The sequence below is a fragment of the Protopterus annectens genome, chromosome 6.part1 (genome assembly GCF_019279795.1).
Source record: "Protopterus annectens isolate FY-2018-M chromosome 6.part1, PAN1.0, whole genome shotgun sequence".
Lineage (NCBI taxonomy): Eukaryota > Metazoa > Chordata > Ceratodontiformes > Protopteridae > Protopterus > Protopterus annectens.
In genome coordinates, this window is record NC_056738.1 from 474898816 (window position 1) to 474913501 (window position 14686).

The 14686-nt window shown below is 32.7% G+C and overlaps 1 protein-coding gene across 2 annotated transcripts in view; it reads left to right on the top strand.

Moving 5' to 3' along the window:
- The window catches only part of COL6A1 (collagen type VI alpha 1 chain), a 343520-nt gene that overhangs the window by 126812 nt on the left and 202022 nt on the right, over positions 1-14686 (top strand). For both annotated transcript variants that reach the window (XM_044075923.1, XM_044075922.1), the window contains exons 12-13: positions 1869-1895; positions 1992-2036. In XM_044075923.1, the coding sequence (XP_043931858.1) occupies positions 1869-1895; positions 1992-2036 (72 nt within the window). The remainder of the gene's footprint in view (positions 1-1868; positions 1896-1991; positions 2037-14686) is intronic.

Below are 14686 nucleotides of genomic sequence, written 5' to 3' on the forward strand. Positions count from 1 at the left end.
TGTTCCCATTTGCCAAGGTGCATATATTTGCTATTTCAGTCTATTCATTCCTTAACCTTACTAGAAGTAGAGCTGTCTGATTTTGCAGACATACACAAGGTCTATCTAGAACAAACCCAGAGTTTCAGTCACAATTCCTCATTAAGACTAAGGATTTCCTAATTTATAAAGCATGCATCACCTTCAGAGGGGTTCTCTAGGCACTGGGGTTAACATTCAGCTCAACTAAGGCATCAGCTTCAGTCCTGCTGTCTTCCTAAGCCTACCTCATCCCTGAGATACTACCAGAGGAATAAATGCATTCCTAACCCTACTACCTTTACAACCAGGGAGTAGTGGTGGGAGGCATTTATATATACATGTACAGTAATATTCATTTACACCCTCACTTAGACCTTAGCTTCAACAAACCACATCCAAACCCAGTTTAAAGATCAGCAGTAGATGTCAAACTGGGGATCCTGTTCAACTAAATTGACACTGATTTGGTGAGATAAACTTGATTCTTGATATCAATTTACATTGAAGATAAGATTTATCCTTAACAATAGCCTGTTTTGTTGAAAGTTATAAATACATCTGAACTAGGCCTGGATCTTCTATCACGCCTCATTAGGTACTATAGTCACAATCCTACGAGTAAGCACTGCTTTTTTATTTTTCACATTAGGATAAGTTTGGGGGTTAGAGATATATGCACAATAATATTGGTCAAATATCTTCGTAGGCCTAAGATATTCCTCAAAACTAGTGAAAAACAGTGCTGGAGCTTTAAATAGCAGCTGTAACAGCTAGAGCTGCATTAACGGTTTTGATTGCATTTGGGTTATTGTTATGTTTAGGAATACAGTTAATGTTAAGACAAAACTAAGTCAAAGGATGGAGTGAGATGTACTAACACTGCTGCACAGTGTATACCTTCTAAAGTAAACAACTGCAGACTTTCAATATAGTCCTTCCTCACTTTCTAGGAGGGGGATGCTGAGTTTTACATTTCATATATATATATATATATATATATATATATATATATATATATATATATATATATCTAGAGAGAGAGAGAGAGACCTAGATAGATATAGACATTTTTGCAGTTATACAGTAAAACCAGCTTGGATCTCTCTATCTAATAGTTGATTGATTGATCAGTTTGCTGCATACTGCAGGTAAAGCTGCACCCCAAATAGATTTTACAACCCATAGATAACTAAATTCTTGTCACTGTAGCCAAAGTCCTGTTAATATTATGGCCACAAATGTGGCCAAAAAGTTAGAAAGTGATAGAATTGTCAACTTTTATGATTTTAATGTAAGGCAACATTTGTTCACATGTCAGTTATTTACATTAAGGACTGCGTAAAATGCGCACATAAAGGATTTAATAGGCTGCCATATTTATGTAACAGTATATTTGAAATATACTGTTTCCTTACTGTTAATAACAACCGTAAAGGAGTGCTTCAAAACTCATAAACACATTCTCTTTACAGTACAGTCAGCAACTAATATGGCTGCCTTTCTGTTCTCTGGAATTAGGTGCATTATATCTGTCTTAAGCTTCAAATTATATTATTTCAATGTGCATTTTTAAATTTTGCTCCTTGATGTACAGAAACTATTTTTAGCATCTGCTTTGTTGCAAAGCAGCTATATTATAGATTAAACATCTGTCTTTTAAAATGACATAATACTCTGCAATAAATATTTTCACTGATACACACTAGGTACATATTCATAAAATTGACCTCATTTCTGCTTGCCATGCTTTTATTGTATTCAGATGTCCATGGTTGGTACACAGGAATAGTAAGGAAAGATATATAGTCTGACTGCCTGCTACTTAAAATGTGCTTTTTGTTTTATAGGGTTGGAGAGGCCCTAAAGGAGTAAAGGTCAGTATCTTTTTAATTATGGATTCATCTGAACACCTGCATACTGATTAAAACTTAGGCACAATATGTGATTATATTTATTTTAACATATCACAGGGAGAAAAGGGAACAACTGGTATTGATGGCATCGATGGACAGAAGGTAAGAAAATTGAATTACGACTCATGATACAAACCTTACTACATAGTAGGAATGATACAACTAATTCTTAAGGAATGAGCTATTAAATGCAGGCTGTCTTCATTTCAAATGCATTTACTGCTTTGTGCTGGTCCTTAGGTAAAGAATGGGATGGATGCCTTGTTAAGTACTTTATATACCAGGGAGCCAAGCTGTAGCTTTGCCCTTTCTGGTATCGGGACCCATTTAGCTTTTGTCAGTACAAGGTGGTAGTTCTCTACACCTAGAAGTAGTGGCAGGTCATTTGGCTTTACGCTGATATATAGATAAGAACATAGATAAAAGAATAAAGCCTTGTTGTAAGACTTTAAATGGTGTTGACAATAGTTAATTTGGATTTTCCAATCTGAAATGAGATTTTTCTGTCTGTAACAAAGATTTTGAATCAGGCAAGAGCTTGGCTGCTGATACCTGCTTGAACTATTAATTTTAGCAGTAGAGGTTGATTGATCATGTCAAAGGCTTTAGACAGATATGAGATAATGGAGCCAGTTAAATAGCCTGTGTCCATGCTTTGGAAAATGCCATTGTTGAAAGTGTGACAGCTAGTTCTGGTGCTTCTTCCTGACCAGAAGCTTTATTGGTAGCGATAAAATAATCTATAGGTCTGGTAGCATTCACAGAGTTTTTTTTAAATATTGTTTCTAGTGAAGGAAAAACAGAATTGATCTGAAATTATTAGCAGAAGCGGATTTTGTCTCTTTGGAATCAGATTAACTATGGTTTGTTTCCAGCAATTCAGCATAATATTCTGGATTAGGCCAGAATTGTAAAGGAGCTTTGTTGGATAATTGGTACTCCTTACAAAAAATATTCAATAATTTTATTTATTTATTTATTTATCTAACATTTATTAACCTGGAAAGTCTGACTTGGAACAAAGCCAATTTTCAACAGAGGCCCAGGGCGAAACATTCCAGATGCATGTCCTTGTAATGTGGGAGGAAACCGGAGCATCCAGAGGAAACCCACATGAATGCAGGGAGGATATGCAGACTCTGCACAGAAAGCACTCTAGCTGAGAACTGAACCGGAGAACTTTTTGCCGTGAGGCGACAATACTATGCTACTATCGCACCACTGCACCATCCAGTGCAGACAGTCTGAGTCTGTGTGGGCATCAGAGGATATTTTTCTATATCCTTTATTTCATTATTGTTGAAATACAAAGGAGGTGCTAAAACAGGACATTCAGCTATCTGGGTATGTGCACTGGATGGAGTACTAGAACACTGCAAGAATTATTTGAGGAAGTCTGATAGAGAATGATATCCAAATGTAGATAGGATGATGCCATCTATTAGAGGATTTATGGGGGACAACCAGTCACTTGATTCACTTGTTTTACTACTTTATTTGAGATTTTAGGAGGCTTGTAAGTGCTTACCTTTTTGGCTTCCAGTGGCCTTTTTAGTCAGTGTTCTAAGAAATAGAGACATTTTTTGTCTTCCATTGAAATAGATCATCTGCTCATAGAGTGTAAAAAATCCTGAGCAATGGGTCTGGATTTATTTCAAGATAACATCTAACAAGGGGAATGCATATGAGGGTGGTAAGTTTTAAAGCAGGTACATTATAAGGGAGGAGAAGACCATTATTGGGATAGAGATGAAGGACTGGGAGTAGGAGTAAATGAACAGTGGAACATGGCATTACAGAAATTTTCTTAAGATGTTGCTGATGTGTGTTTAAAAGATGAGTAGGCATAGAATGGTACCAATTGGTATTTCTATTATTTATGTCATAAGAAAAGCTAGGAATATAGTAAAACAAAGCGAGATAAAAAGTGATGAAATCATAATATAAAGAAGCTTGCTTGGAACATATTTGATATAAGGAGAATACAATTTGATGGATGGGGGATAATATTAGTGTCTGTTTAACTTATAAATTAATAAATTGATATATCTTTTTTTGGACATAACTGTCTCAGTTTTGATCCACCAATGGCAGATCATGCTTATTCAACCTGATGGATTTTTTGCAAAGGTCATCAACAGAATGGATGAAGACAAAATGGTACAGACCACATATTTTGACCTGGCCAAAATTTGCTCCACAAAAGAGATCAGTTACCAGTGGAGTCCCATAGTGTTTTGTGCTGGGACCTCTCCTGTTTGGCATCTACATTTCTAAAGTAAAAGCCAATAATAGGAGCAGTAGTAAATCCCCAAATAAATAACTAATGCCAAAATCATGGACTGAAACTAAATACCAAACAATACATTATTGTATCCTTTGGGAACTACCACACTGAAAAAAAGCCTCTAAGAGTTGACCCAGTTGTGTGGGATTTGGCACCTTATGTGGACATTGACCTAACTTTTGTCCAATATGTGTTTATTGTTGTAAGAAACCCCTTCTATATGGCATAAGTTAGAAACCAGGCTAGATCTAGGGATGTCATTTTCACCTTTATTCAGCCCTTATTAGGCCAGCCATTGGATAGAATGCCTCTTTGGCATGTATCTGTCCAGACACATGCAACAACTGGAATGCCCACAGCTATACTGTACTAAAAGGATATTAAGCCTAATCAACATGTCCTACATGGACCACCCCAAAACCTTATCACTATATTTGGTATCCTACAGATTGAGAATAAACTGAAAGGAACTGCTGAAAATACTCAAAACCACAAAATGTAGCAAAACACAACACAGATGTAGTCACACACCAATCCGCATCCGAGACCAGGAGACACAGTTCCAAACATTATTTATTCACACCACAGGACAACCATAACATAACACTTTGTTGGTTGTTGGTTGAAACAATTTTACTTCAAAATAAGACTTCAAAAGAAAGAAGAGAAGACATCAAACTCCAAATAAAACTATCCTATTAAATATACTAATTAATTATATTTTAATTCATTATTAATTTAAACTATTTAAAAGCAACTATACATACTACTAAACATTAAAAACTAATTTGACTTTCATTCATTAGCATTAGTTAGCAAGCAACAGTTAGACTCACAAAAGTTTATACAATTCAATTAAATAATATCAAAAAATATTGTTTTAATATATAAATATATATATTAAAATGTGATTAAAAAAAAACTAAAAAAAAATAGTTAAATATAATTATAAACAGTCAATGTATTTCATATTATGTTTAAATAGATCCTAATTTTAATACCAATTAATACCAATTTAGTAATTAAAAAATATCACCATAATCAATATATCACGTATTGATGTAAATATAGAAAATTTTTTTTTGTTTTTAAATTTCAAATTTTTAAAAAATAAAAAAGTAAAACTAAAATTAAACAATGACAAACAACACTGAGCTGATATTCTTAAAATGGTTTCCTAATACATATGCATCCTTAGACTATATACGATCCACCTCTTACTATGATATATGCTCTCTACTATATGTTGCTGATATTAATTTTGCTCTAATAATAATAGTAATATTATAATTTAATCATTTATCCCCGGATTTTATCATTTGCATTCACCATTTTCTCAGTATTCTCTGGCTTCTTCCAGGTTTCCCCAAACATCTCTACATGTTCTTGTATATGTCTCTTAACTAGAAACTTTCTTATTTTTTTCACTATGCTTATATATATGCTTCTTTAAAGCTGACAGATATTTTTTAAAATGTTCATATACACTTTTTCAAGGCCCTTTCAGTTCCACATAATCAAGGCTTCACATTTTTCACAATCATAAGATATATAGTTCCTTCGCAATGTCACAGTTTCTAATATTTTCACATATATAATGTTTATCTAGTTATAATATTATTCAGTATTTCTATATTAATATAATTAGCTTCTCATTATAGACAATGGATAAATGCCTTTCTTATTATTATTTTAGTTTATTTTTTTTTTCTTTTTTTATAAAATGTTCCCAATTTTTCTTCATTTTCTTCCATTATTATTTATTTTTTATTAATTTATAGATTATAGTTTTATATATTGCTTATGTTTCTCATCATTCTCTAAAATTATTTTTTTATCCCCCTATCTAAAAATATTTTGGTATTTCTATAAAAGATTAATATCTATTTCAAAAGTAAATTTATTATTATGTATTAAATATGGTCCTTTAATATTCAGTCTCATCAATATGTCCTTGGGGAATCTATATTCTATCACTCTTTCCTTTATATACTTATCTCCATTTTTTCACCCTTTTCAAAGTCCTTTTTTTTTTTAAAAGTTTCACACCCATCCAAAATCCCTTCCTTCAAATCATCCATCCCTAAAAAAAAAATCCCCCTCTTTTAAAAATTGTCACTCTTTAACACTTTTAGCTACCCATTTCCAATGTCAGCTGTCCAATATGTAGGTTTTACAATAAATATATGTCCTTTATAGTGTATAGGATATTGTTGCTTAGCTGTAGAAACTGTGAATATATACTTTGGATATATAACTTAATTTTTAGGAACTGTAGTCCCAATAATAAGATATATCAAACTTCCAGATTTTCAATATAAAGCTGTAAGAATTAAAAACCCTCTCCAAAAGAATAAGAATGTAAGTGTCGTCTCTCTATATTCTCCACAAAATCTTCCAAAAGAATGGATAATTAAGAATGACTCCCTCCCAACAAAATCCACAATTACTGTTAAGGGGATCTCTCTCCCACATACCACCAAAAATCTATTATGTTAGGATTAAAATATAGAACTACCCTTACTTATAAATGAAAGGCATAGCTAACCACCATCAACTAAAATAAATAAAGTTTTTTAAAAGTTTTATTCAACTTCCAATATGTACATAATATGTCTTCCAAAATATTTTCCCTTCCCTCATGTCATATGTTTTAAATAAATATTCTTCATTTTCGTTCCATGGTATCGAGAATAAAAATCCACAAAATCGAGGAATTATCATTACATGTTATTTAGTTATGCTTCACAATCATAACTTTCATTTAATATCCAAAAGAAACTTCAGAAGTCTTTATTTAAATTAAATCTGGGTTTTGATAGGTCATAGATTTTTATTTAGGCCATATAGAGTAGATTTCAGTTTTTTAATGGATTTTGGGATCCTCTTAATAACTGGAGGGTGCAGTTTATCCTGGTTTTTTGGATTCCCAAAATGTTACTAATTCCTCCTTTATCAACTTTCAAATCTATAATGCATAATCTATGATGTAGTAGGCTATATTATACTCATTCCTAATGTTGTTTCTATTCTGATATAGGCTTAATTGATCTCATTTTTAGAGATCATACTATTGATCCTGTCCATAAATCCAATGTATATATATTTTCTAATTTCATTTTATTTATACAATTATTGTTCTTACTTTTATTACTAAACAATTTTTTATTTTTTATTTTCTTTATCTTTCTGCTATCACTTTAAAAATTTCTCTGTTAACTTCCTTCTCTATCACCTTTTCTACTTTTCTTCAATCCATCCTCTTGTTCTTGATTAAATATACTTTTTTTATGCAATGGTGGATGTTTTTTAATTTTTCTTTTCAATCCATCCTCTAATCCATTATCTAAAAATTATTTGTTACATGTAAAATATATTAAACTAAATTATCTCTAAAAGAAAAAAAGTTCTTTTTCCGTTGCTATTTGCAGGCTACTTAAAGCTCTTAGAAATAGTGTTATTGTTCTTTAGGGACATGTAGGCTAAAAGTGTAATTCTACTATTCTTATGGAGGGTTAGGCCAATGATAAATATTGCTCCTTTATTCTGCCTCCTCCACTGAAAATTGGTGAATCTATAGTACTACTTCCCCCTCCCCTGCTGCCGATCTCCGTAAAACTCTCCCTTTCATGGACCATGTTTGTTAATTAAGCGTTAGGATCTCTATGGGAGGAAATTTTCATCTCGATCCCTCATTTCCTTCTCCATATACTCTTTCCCCTCTCTTATTTCTCATTTTCTCATTCTCCATCATTGATTCATCCGATTTCTATTTATGTCATCCTCATAGATTCTGTGTGCCCCTGAGGTTTTGGGATAACAATTGTCCATGTATGTAATCATGTAGATGTAACTCAACTTTTTTAATAGTATTTTAATATAGTCATTTTAATCTTTAAATTTTTTTCCTGATTTTTAAATTCTACATTTTCTCCTCACATTTATCAAATAATGAATTCTTCCATTTTGCATTGAACAATATTTTAATATCATTCTTTTATCCTTCCATCTATATCATTCTCTATATTATACATAAAATTGTTGTAATTCAGAGATTTTTACATAAAAATAGCAACCATATTGAATACCCATATTCCTTTATCATACATAGTATTTTATTAATACTTTTGTGTTGTAAATTATTTTGGATAACGTTGGATCCCAATTGTACCCTGTATTCATTCATTTTATTCAATCTTCATGCATATTCTTGTAAATTATCAGATATATTGCATTGTTTAGTTTGTTCAAGGTTCATTTAAACAGAGACTTGCCCAATTAAATTTCCAACTAATTCCATTCATGATTACTTACGCGATAAAATTTTTGCATTAAAAGTTTCCCAAAATTGGATGTTTTTGTAAAATTCATAGTACGGGGGTTCTCCTGCTGATGTCCTGCTGCTGTATTCACGTTCCGCTCTCTCCTGCACATGGAGGTTACCATCCACCAATAATCCCCGATCTCTCGTTTGGGATGAAAAGAATTCAATTTCCAGGTGTCCCTGAATTCTCTCGATCCAAAGCTCCTTGTCTGTTCAGTTTCAACTCTGGGTATCTCTCACACCAAAAAAAACTTCCATTGTTGGAACGCTGAGAGTTATGGTTATCCAAAACGCTTGAACTAGGAATTGACACCTCCTGAGATGATCCACAAAAACTGACATATACTAGATGATATACTCTCCCGGCCTCAAACCAGCCACCCACACTCCATAAACCCAGAACCGTCTCCTTCATTCATAAAGAACCATTAATAACAAACTTTCCTGCTAATACTACTCACCAAACATCCAAATCAACAGCCAAAAAACACAATTAGTTCCACACAGCGTTACTACTAGATGCCGAACCCATGTTCACCAAACCATTATTACTCTCAAAACCCAATTTTTATCACAAAAGAGCACAATCCATAACAATCACTATTAAAATTAATATTTGTTAGATAATTATAGATTAGTTACTCAAAAACCAAAAACTTTAAAATATACTATCCACTTAATAAACTTTTAAACCTCATGTTTCATTCTATATTTATTACTAAACAAAATTAAAACATTTAATTTGTTATATGACTTTTAAATATATATTAAATTATTCCCCCAAAACTAAATATATATCAATTATAAAATATAATATGTCATTTAATGTATTTATATATAGTATAATAATAAGTTAAAAATGTGATTAAAAACTGTTTTAAAAAATGAAATAAAATATAAAATTAAACTTTTAAATGATATAATATTAAATGTGAAAATATATAAATCACCCATTGTAATATTAATGATCCTAAATACATAATAAATAATAAAAAATTCAATTTAAAATTTGCATATTTAGACTATTATAAAAATATAGAAATTTTGACGTTTTGATATTTCCTTACAAAAAAAAATATTCTACATAAAATTAAAAATAATTAGTTAAGTGACTAATTAAACAAAAACTTAAAATGAATTTGACTAATACATATATGTCCTAGTTCTATATATGCTCTACCCTCTGGTGGCATGGAGATCCTTAGACTCTTACTATAACTTGGCTGCTTATGAATTCTTATATGCTCTTATAGTAAAAATTTCATTTTTGGCCGTATATTAATAAGCATTTAATGCTACTTGCCACCAAAGTTCTCTATATTCTATTCTTTTTCTTCATTTCCTATTTCTCCTTATAAATGTGTTCTCTCGGACAGAAACTTGAATTTGTATTCTTTACAAACTTCACTATGCTTATATTTTTTAAATTCTCTCTTTTTATTTTCCCATATTAGAAAATGTGTTATTCAATTTCATTTTCAGTTAATGTTCAGTTTTTTCAAGTATTATTTAGCCCTTTCATATATTTGGCAACATTTTTTTATAAGATATTTAAGAAATGTATTCCTTGTATATATAATATCATATTCAGGATAGTTTTCATTTGTTTTATACTATTCTGTCTATCCCTTTAGTATTCAAATTAGCATGATAGCACAAAACAATGTGCCTATATTCTCGAATTCTTATATTTAGTTTTTTTTATCATTTTATATTCTTGCTTTCCAAAAATTCTTACATCTAAAGAATTCTTATAGATTATATTTTTATTTATTTTATTATAGTTTCTATGTATTACTAAACTGAAGATTATCCATTCTATAAAATATTTTTTTTATTATACTATTAGCCTTCTATATTTTGGAAACTTTAATAATCATACTGTTATAGTATAATTAAAATTAATATTATCTTCATTAGTTCACTTCCTCCATTTCTTCACTCTGTCCTTGTCCCTTTCTTCCTTTCCTTCTAGATCTTTTCCTTTACTTCCAGTTTTTATTTTAAATTTTCTTCCCTTGGGATGGCCCTTTCCTTATTCCTGACATAAATTCCAAAATAAATAATTGTAGTAAAGACACATCATCGTATACTAGAAACTGTCCTACCCCACACCTTTTTACACAGTTTTTATACTGTCCGTAGTGTAACTATATTTGTAGATAACAATAGATAGGTTTCCTATATACTTTGGATTGATAGCGTCCTCCCCTTTTGTAGGAATCCTGACATCCAACTATATCAAAACTAATCCACCAATCCACCTCTACCAGCTCGATATAAAAGTGACTAGGGAAAGTAAAACCTTCATAAGAAACACATTGCCACTCAGTGGAATTGAATGAATATAATCCCCTTAAAACAACCTAGATTACATAATTGGGGCAATATGCAAGGGGAATTAGAATGCTTTCTCTCCTACGACATTCTCCAAAAGATTATATAAAATATGGGGTATTCAACTATATTGGCTTTCACTTTATGCTGCTGGAAGAACTCCCCTTTAAAATAAAATAAGAAGTAATAAAATTTGTTATAAATTAAAGCCAATTACATGTAGTTTGTCGTTGCCTATTCAAGCCTTCATATGTGAATATTATGTCTTCAAAAATATTTTACTTGCTGTTGTGGTTCATTTTTCCTTCAAATCCACTCCCATATATCTGGAACAAAATGTTTTTTTGCCATGCACATTCATATTGGTTTCATTTTATAACTCAAGAATTTATCATTCAAAATACTTGCTTTATTAGTCCATATACTATAGGCCTTAAAATGGGTCCATTATAGTTTTTGGATTTTTTTAGACTGCTGAGCTGGATACTATAGGCCTTAAAGGGGGTTGTGATTTTCCCTGTGGATTTTTGGGATCAAAAAATTCTACTATCAATAATTTATCATTCCATAAAACCATATCACCTTATTGACTAGTTTCCTTGTTCTTAACAAATGTACTTCTCCTGTATATATATTTTCCTATAGGCTATATCATTCTCTTGTTCTAGATACATTACTAAATTTAATATAATCATTTATAGGATTATATATATTCCATAAATACAATTAATTTTTATTATAAATTTCTATATCCTCCCTATCTTGGTCTTCTTACTAAATTGTCTTTATTGTTTCTTTATTTTTGACTTTAATTTTCTTTTTTTATTACAAAAAGTCTTTCCTTTGACTTATTTCTAAATACTTTTTAATAAACTATTTTCTCTTTCAATTTCTTTCCTGTCTATATTTTTTCTTTCAATTGATAATTGTATTTTAATTTTGGATTACATATATGAATCTCTTTTTACATTTCCTTTCTAATTTTGAATAAATATTAATAATGAATTTTTTTTAATTTTATTTTATATTTTAATCAATAATTAATATATTTATATTATATTTAGTTCAATATATTATTATGGTGATATTTTTGAGTATATTTAATTTTATTTTTAATTAGTAAATTGGCTTAGTTTCTAATTATATTTTGATATATATGAATACATATATTTGTTCACATTTATGTTTTATGATATTATTTAACACAGTTTTTTAATGTTTTGGGTCAATAATATTTATATATATTTACAAGCATATATTTTGATATTGTATCCTACAGATTGCTAAGAGGTGACCTGTGTGTGTGCGGGGCATGGATTCACTTCATAATCTTGAAATACTGAAATATCAAATTTCAGTATCACAAAACTATGAAGTTGAATTCCCTAAACACTGAACATACACAAACCTGACACCCAAAACCACGAATCTACAAATTCCCATAAAACACACATCACACACTATAAAACACATACATACATGAATGTACATACTTCCTAACACACATAACACACATGCACACAACCAAACACAAACACACACCTACCCTTAGTATATGCAGGGGGGCAAGCCCCCCTGCACCCCCATACACCCCCTACGTATATATACTTACTCCGAGGTCACACAACACTCCATAACACACACAACCCAGCATCACACATTCCACACACCCCCCCACACAAACACACATCACATACACACAAAAACCAGCACTCCCAACACTAACACATTCACGCTGCACAACACCTACCCTAACCTACACCTCAGACAACATTCTCCATTCGACATTTACAGGTTCACGGTTTCCATCCATTCAACTTTACAGGCTCGAAATTCTAAAATTCGATATTTTAGCATTTTGAGCATGTAAAGTGAACCAGTGTAGCATAGAAGGCATCCTCCATCCCATTACTGTGGATTTACTGCACATCAGCAAGTCAAATGATATCGTAAATACCCAGTCTAGGGATCTAAACCTCTTTTTCACCAGCAAAAGAACAGTTTTTTGGGGGCAGGTATAACTCACAGAGGATAATGCTACTGTGGAACAGACTCCTCATCCACATAAAATAAAGGTCAGACCTGTCTATAGTCAAGTGCAACTTAGATCCATCGATGGGAAACAGAAAATGTACCCCAGGACTGCCCCTGTACTAGTAATGGACACAGGTAGCTCCTAAATGCTTTATCCCATGCATGGATCCCCTCAATTTTATCTGTGGTATATTCCCAGATGTTATCATTATGGGTAATAGGTTCATAGGTTTATAGGTAGGTACTAGGCTATCGTCCCAAGGGCCTACTTAGGCCTAGCCAGCAAGGTTCCATAGCTTACGCCACCCAAGAAAGTTATTTTCCTACGCCACTGTCCAGCAGAGACACAGAAGTGATCCCCGGGGTGTATTTCCTATTTCCCATCCACTCATCAAGATTTTTCTTGAAGAGTGCTAATGAAGAACTTTGTTTGACATAGATGGGTAGCTTGTTCCAGAGTATAGGAAGTCTCTGTGACAGGAATCTATCCCCTCCAGCGTGTCCTGTTTATTGTGGTGACAAGGTTTATGTCCCTAGATCGTGTAGCTCAGAGGGATTGTAGCATGTCCAACAGCTCTGGGTTTGACATAGCTTTATATGTTAGGCAGAGATCACCTCAGAGTAGGCGATATGCTACGGAGTAAAGCTGGAATTTTTTGAGGTGGTCAGTGTAGGGCATTTGTTTGATGCCAGTAATCCTCTTTGTGAGGTACTTCTGTTGCCTTTCCAGCTGCTGCAGATGTCTTGTGAGGTACATTCCAAATGGGCCATTGTACTCTATAATGGGTCTAATGAGTGATAAGTAGAGGGGAACAATGACCTCTTTTTTCCTGGATGAGAACCCTTTTATTATGAGGTGTGCCACGTAGAAGGACTTCCTGACTACTGTGGTGATGTGACTATCAAAGGAGAGACTACTGTCCACCTGGGTCCCAAGGTATCTTATCACGCATTCAGTGTTAAGTAGATTGCTGCCTATGTGGTAGTTCATGGGTACAGAGTTTTTACCAAAGGGGATGACACTGCAGTTTTTGGCATTGAGCTTGAGGCCATGGCTCTGACACCAGGCATCTGTCACAGTGAGGCCCTTCTGTAGGATGTCCACATCATTTGGGGACTTGACTATGGGCTCCTAGTTTGCAGTCATCTGCGAACTTCATTAGCCAGAGGCCTTCTGTATTAGCCTGTACTTAAGATAAGTAGATACTAAACAGGAGAGGTCCCAGGACGGAACTCTGTGGTACTCCACTTGCCACTGCTTTGAGGTCAGATTTGGAGTCTGCAACTTTTACAGTGTGGGTTCTGTTAGTGAGCCAGTTGGCATAATTACTGACAAAGTGATGAGTAAGGCCAATCTATTACCAAATAGAATATGTTATTTTGTGCAGAGAAAGGGGAACTGGCAAGATTGAACATGGCCAGCAAGGGCAGTTAGCCTAATATTTACCTATGATGGATTATCAAGGATGCAAGAGCAGGTTTCTCAAAGAGTACAGAGTTTACTTGTCAGGGTCTGTAAGAAACAAAAAAGCCTGAGTACTGGTGGAGGTACACTCTTTAATTAAGTAGTGTAGGACAGAAGGTAGTTATGCTTTCATTGTTTACTGACAAATATTAGAGCAAATTATAGAGTTGATGCAAGACTGAGGGTAAGCAGTTTTAAGAAGATGTAAAGAGAGTTTGCAAGGTATTTAGGTACAGCTTTAAGTGAACAAGGTGGTTCTAACAGGCACACAGCAGGTTATCTTAGGTTGCAAGGGGAAATAAGTT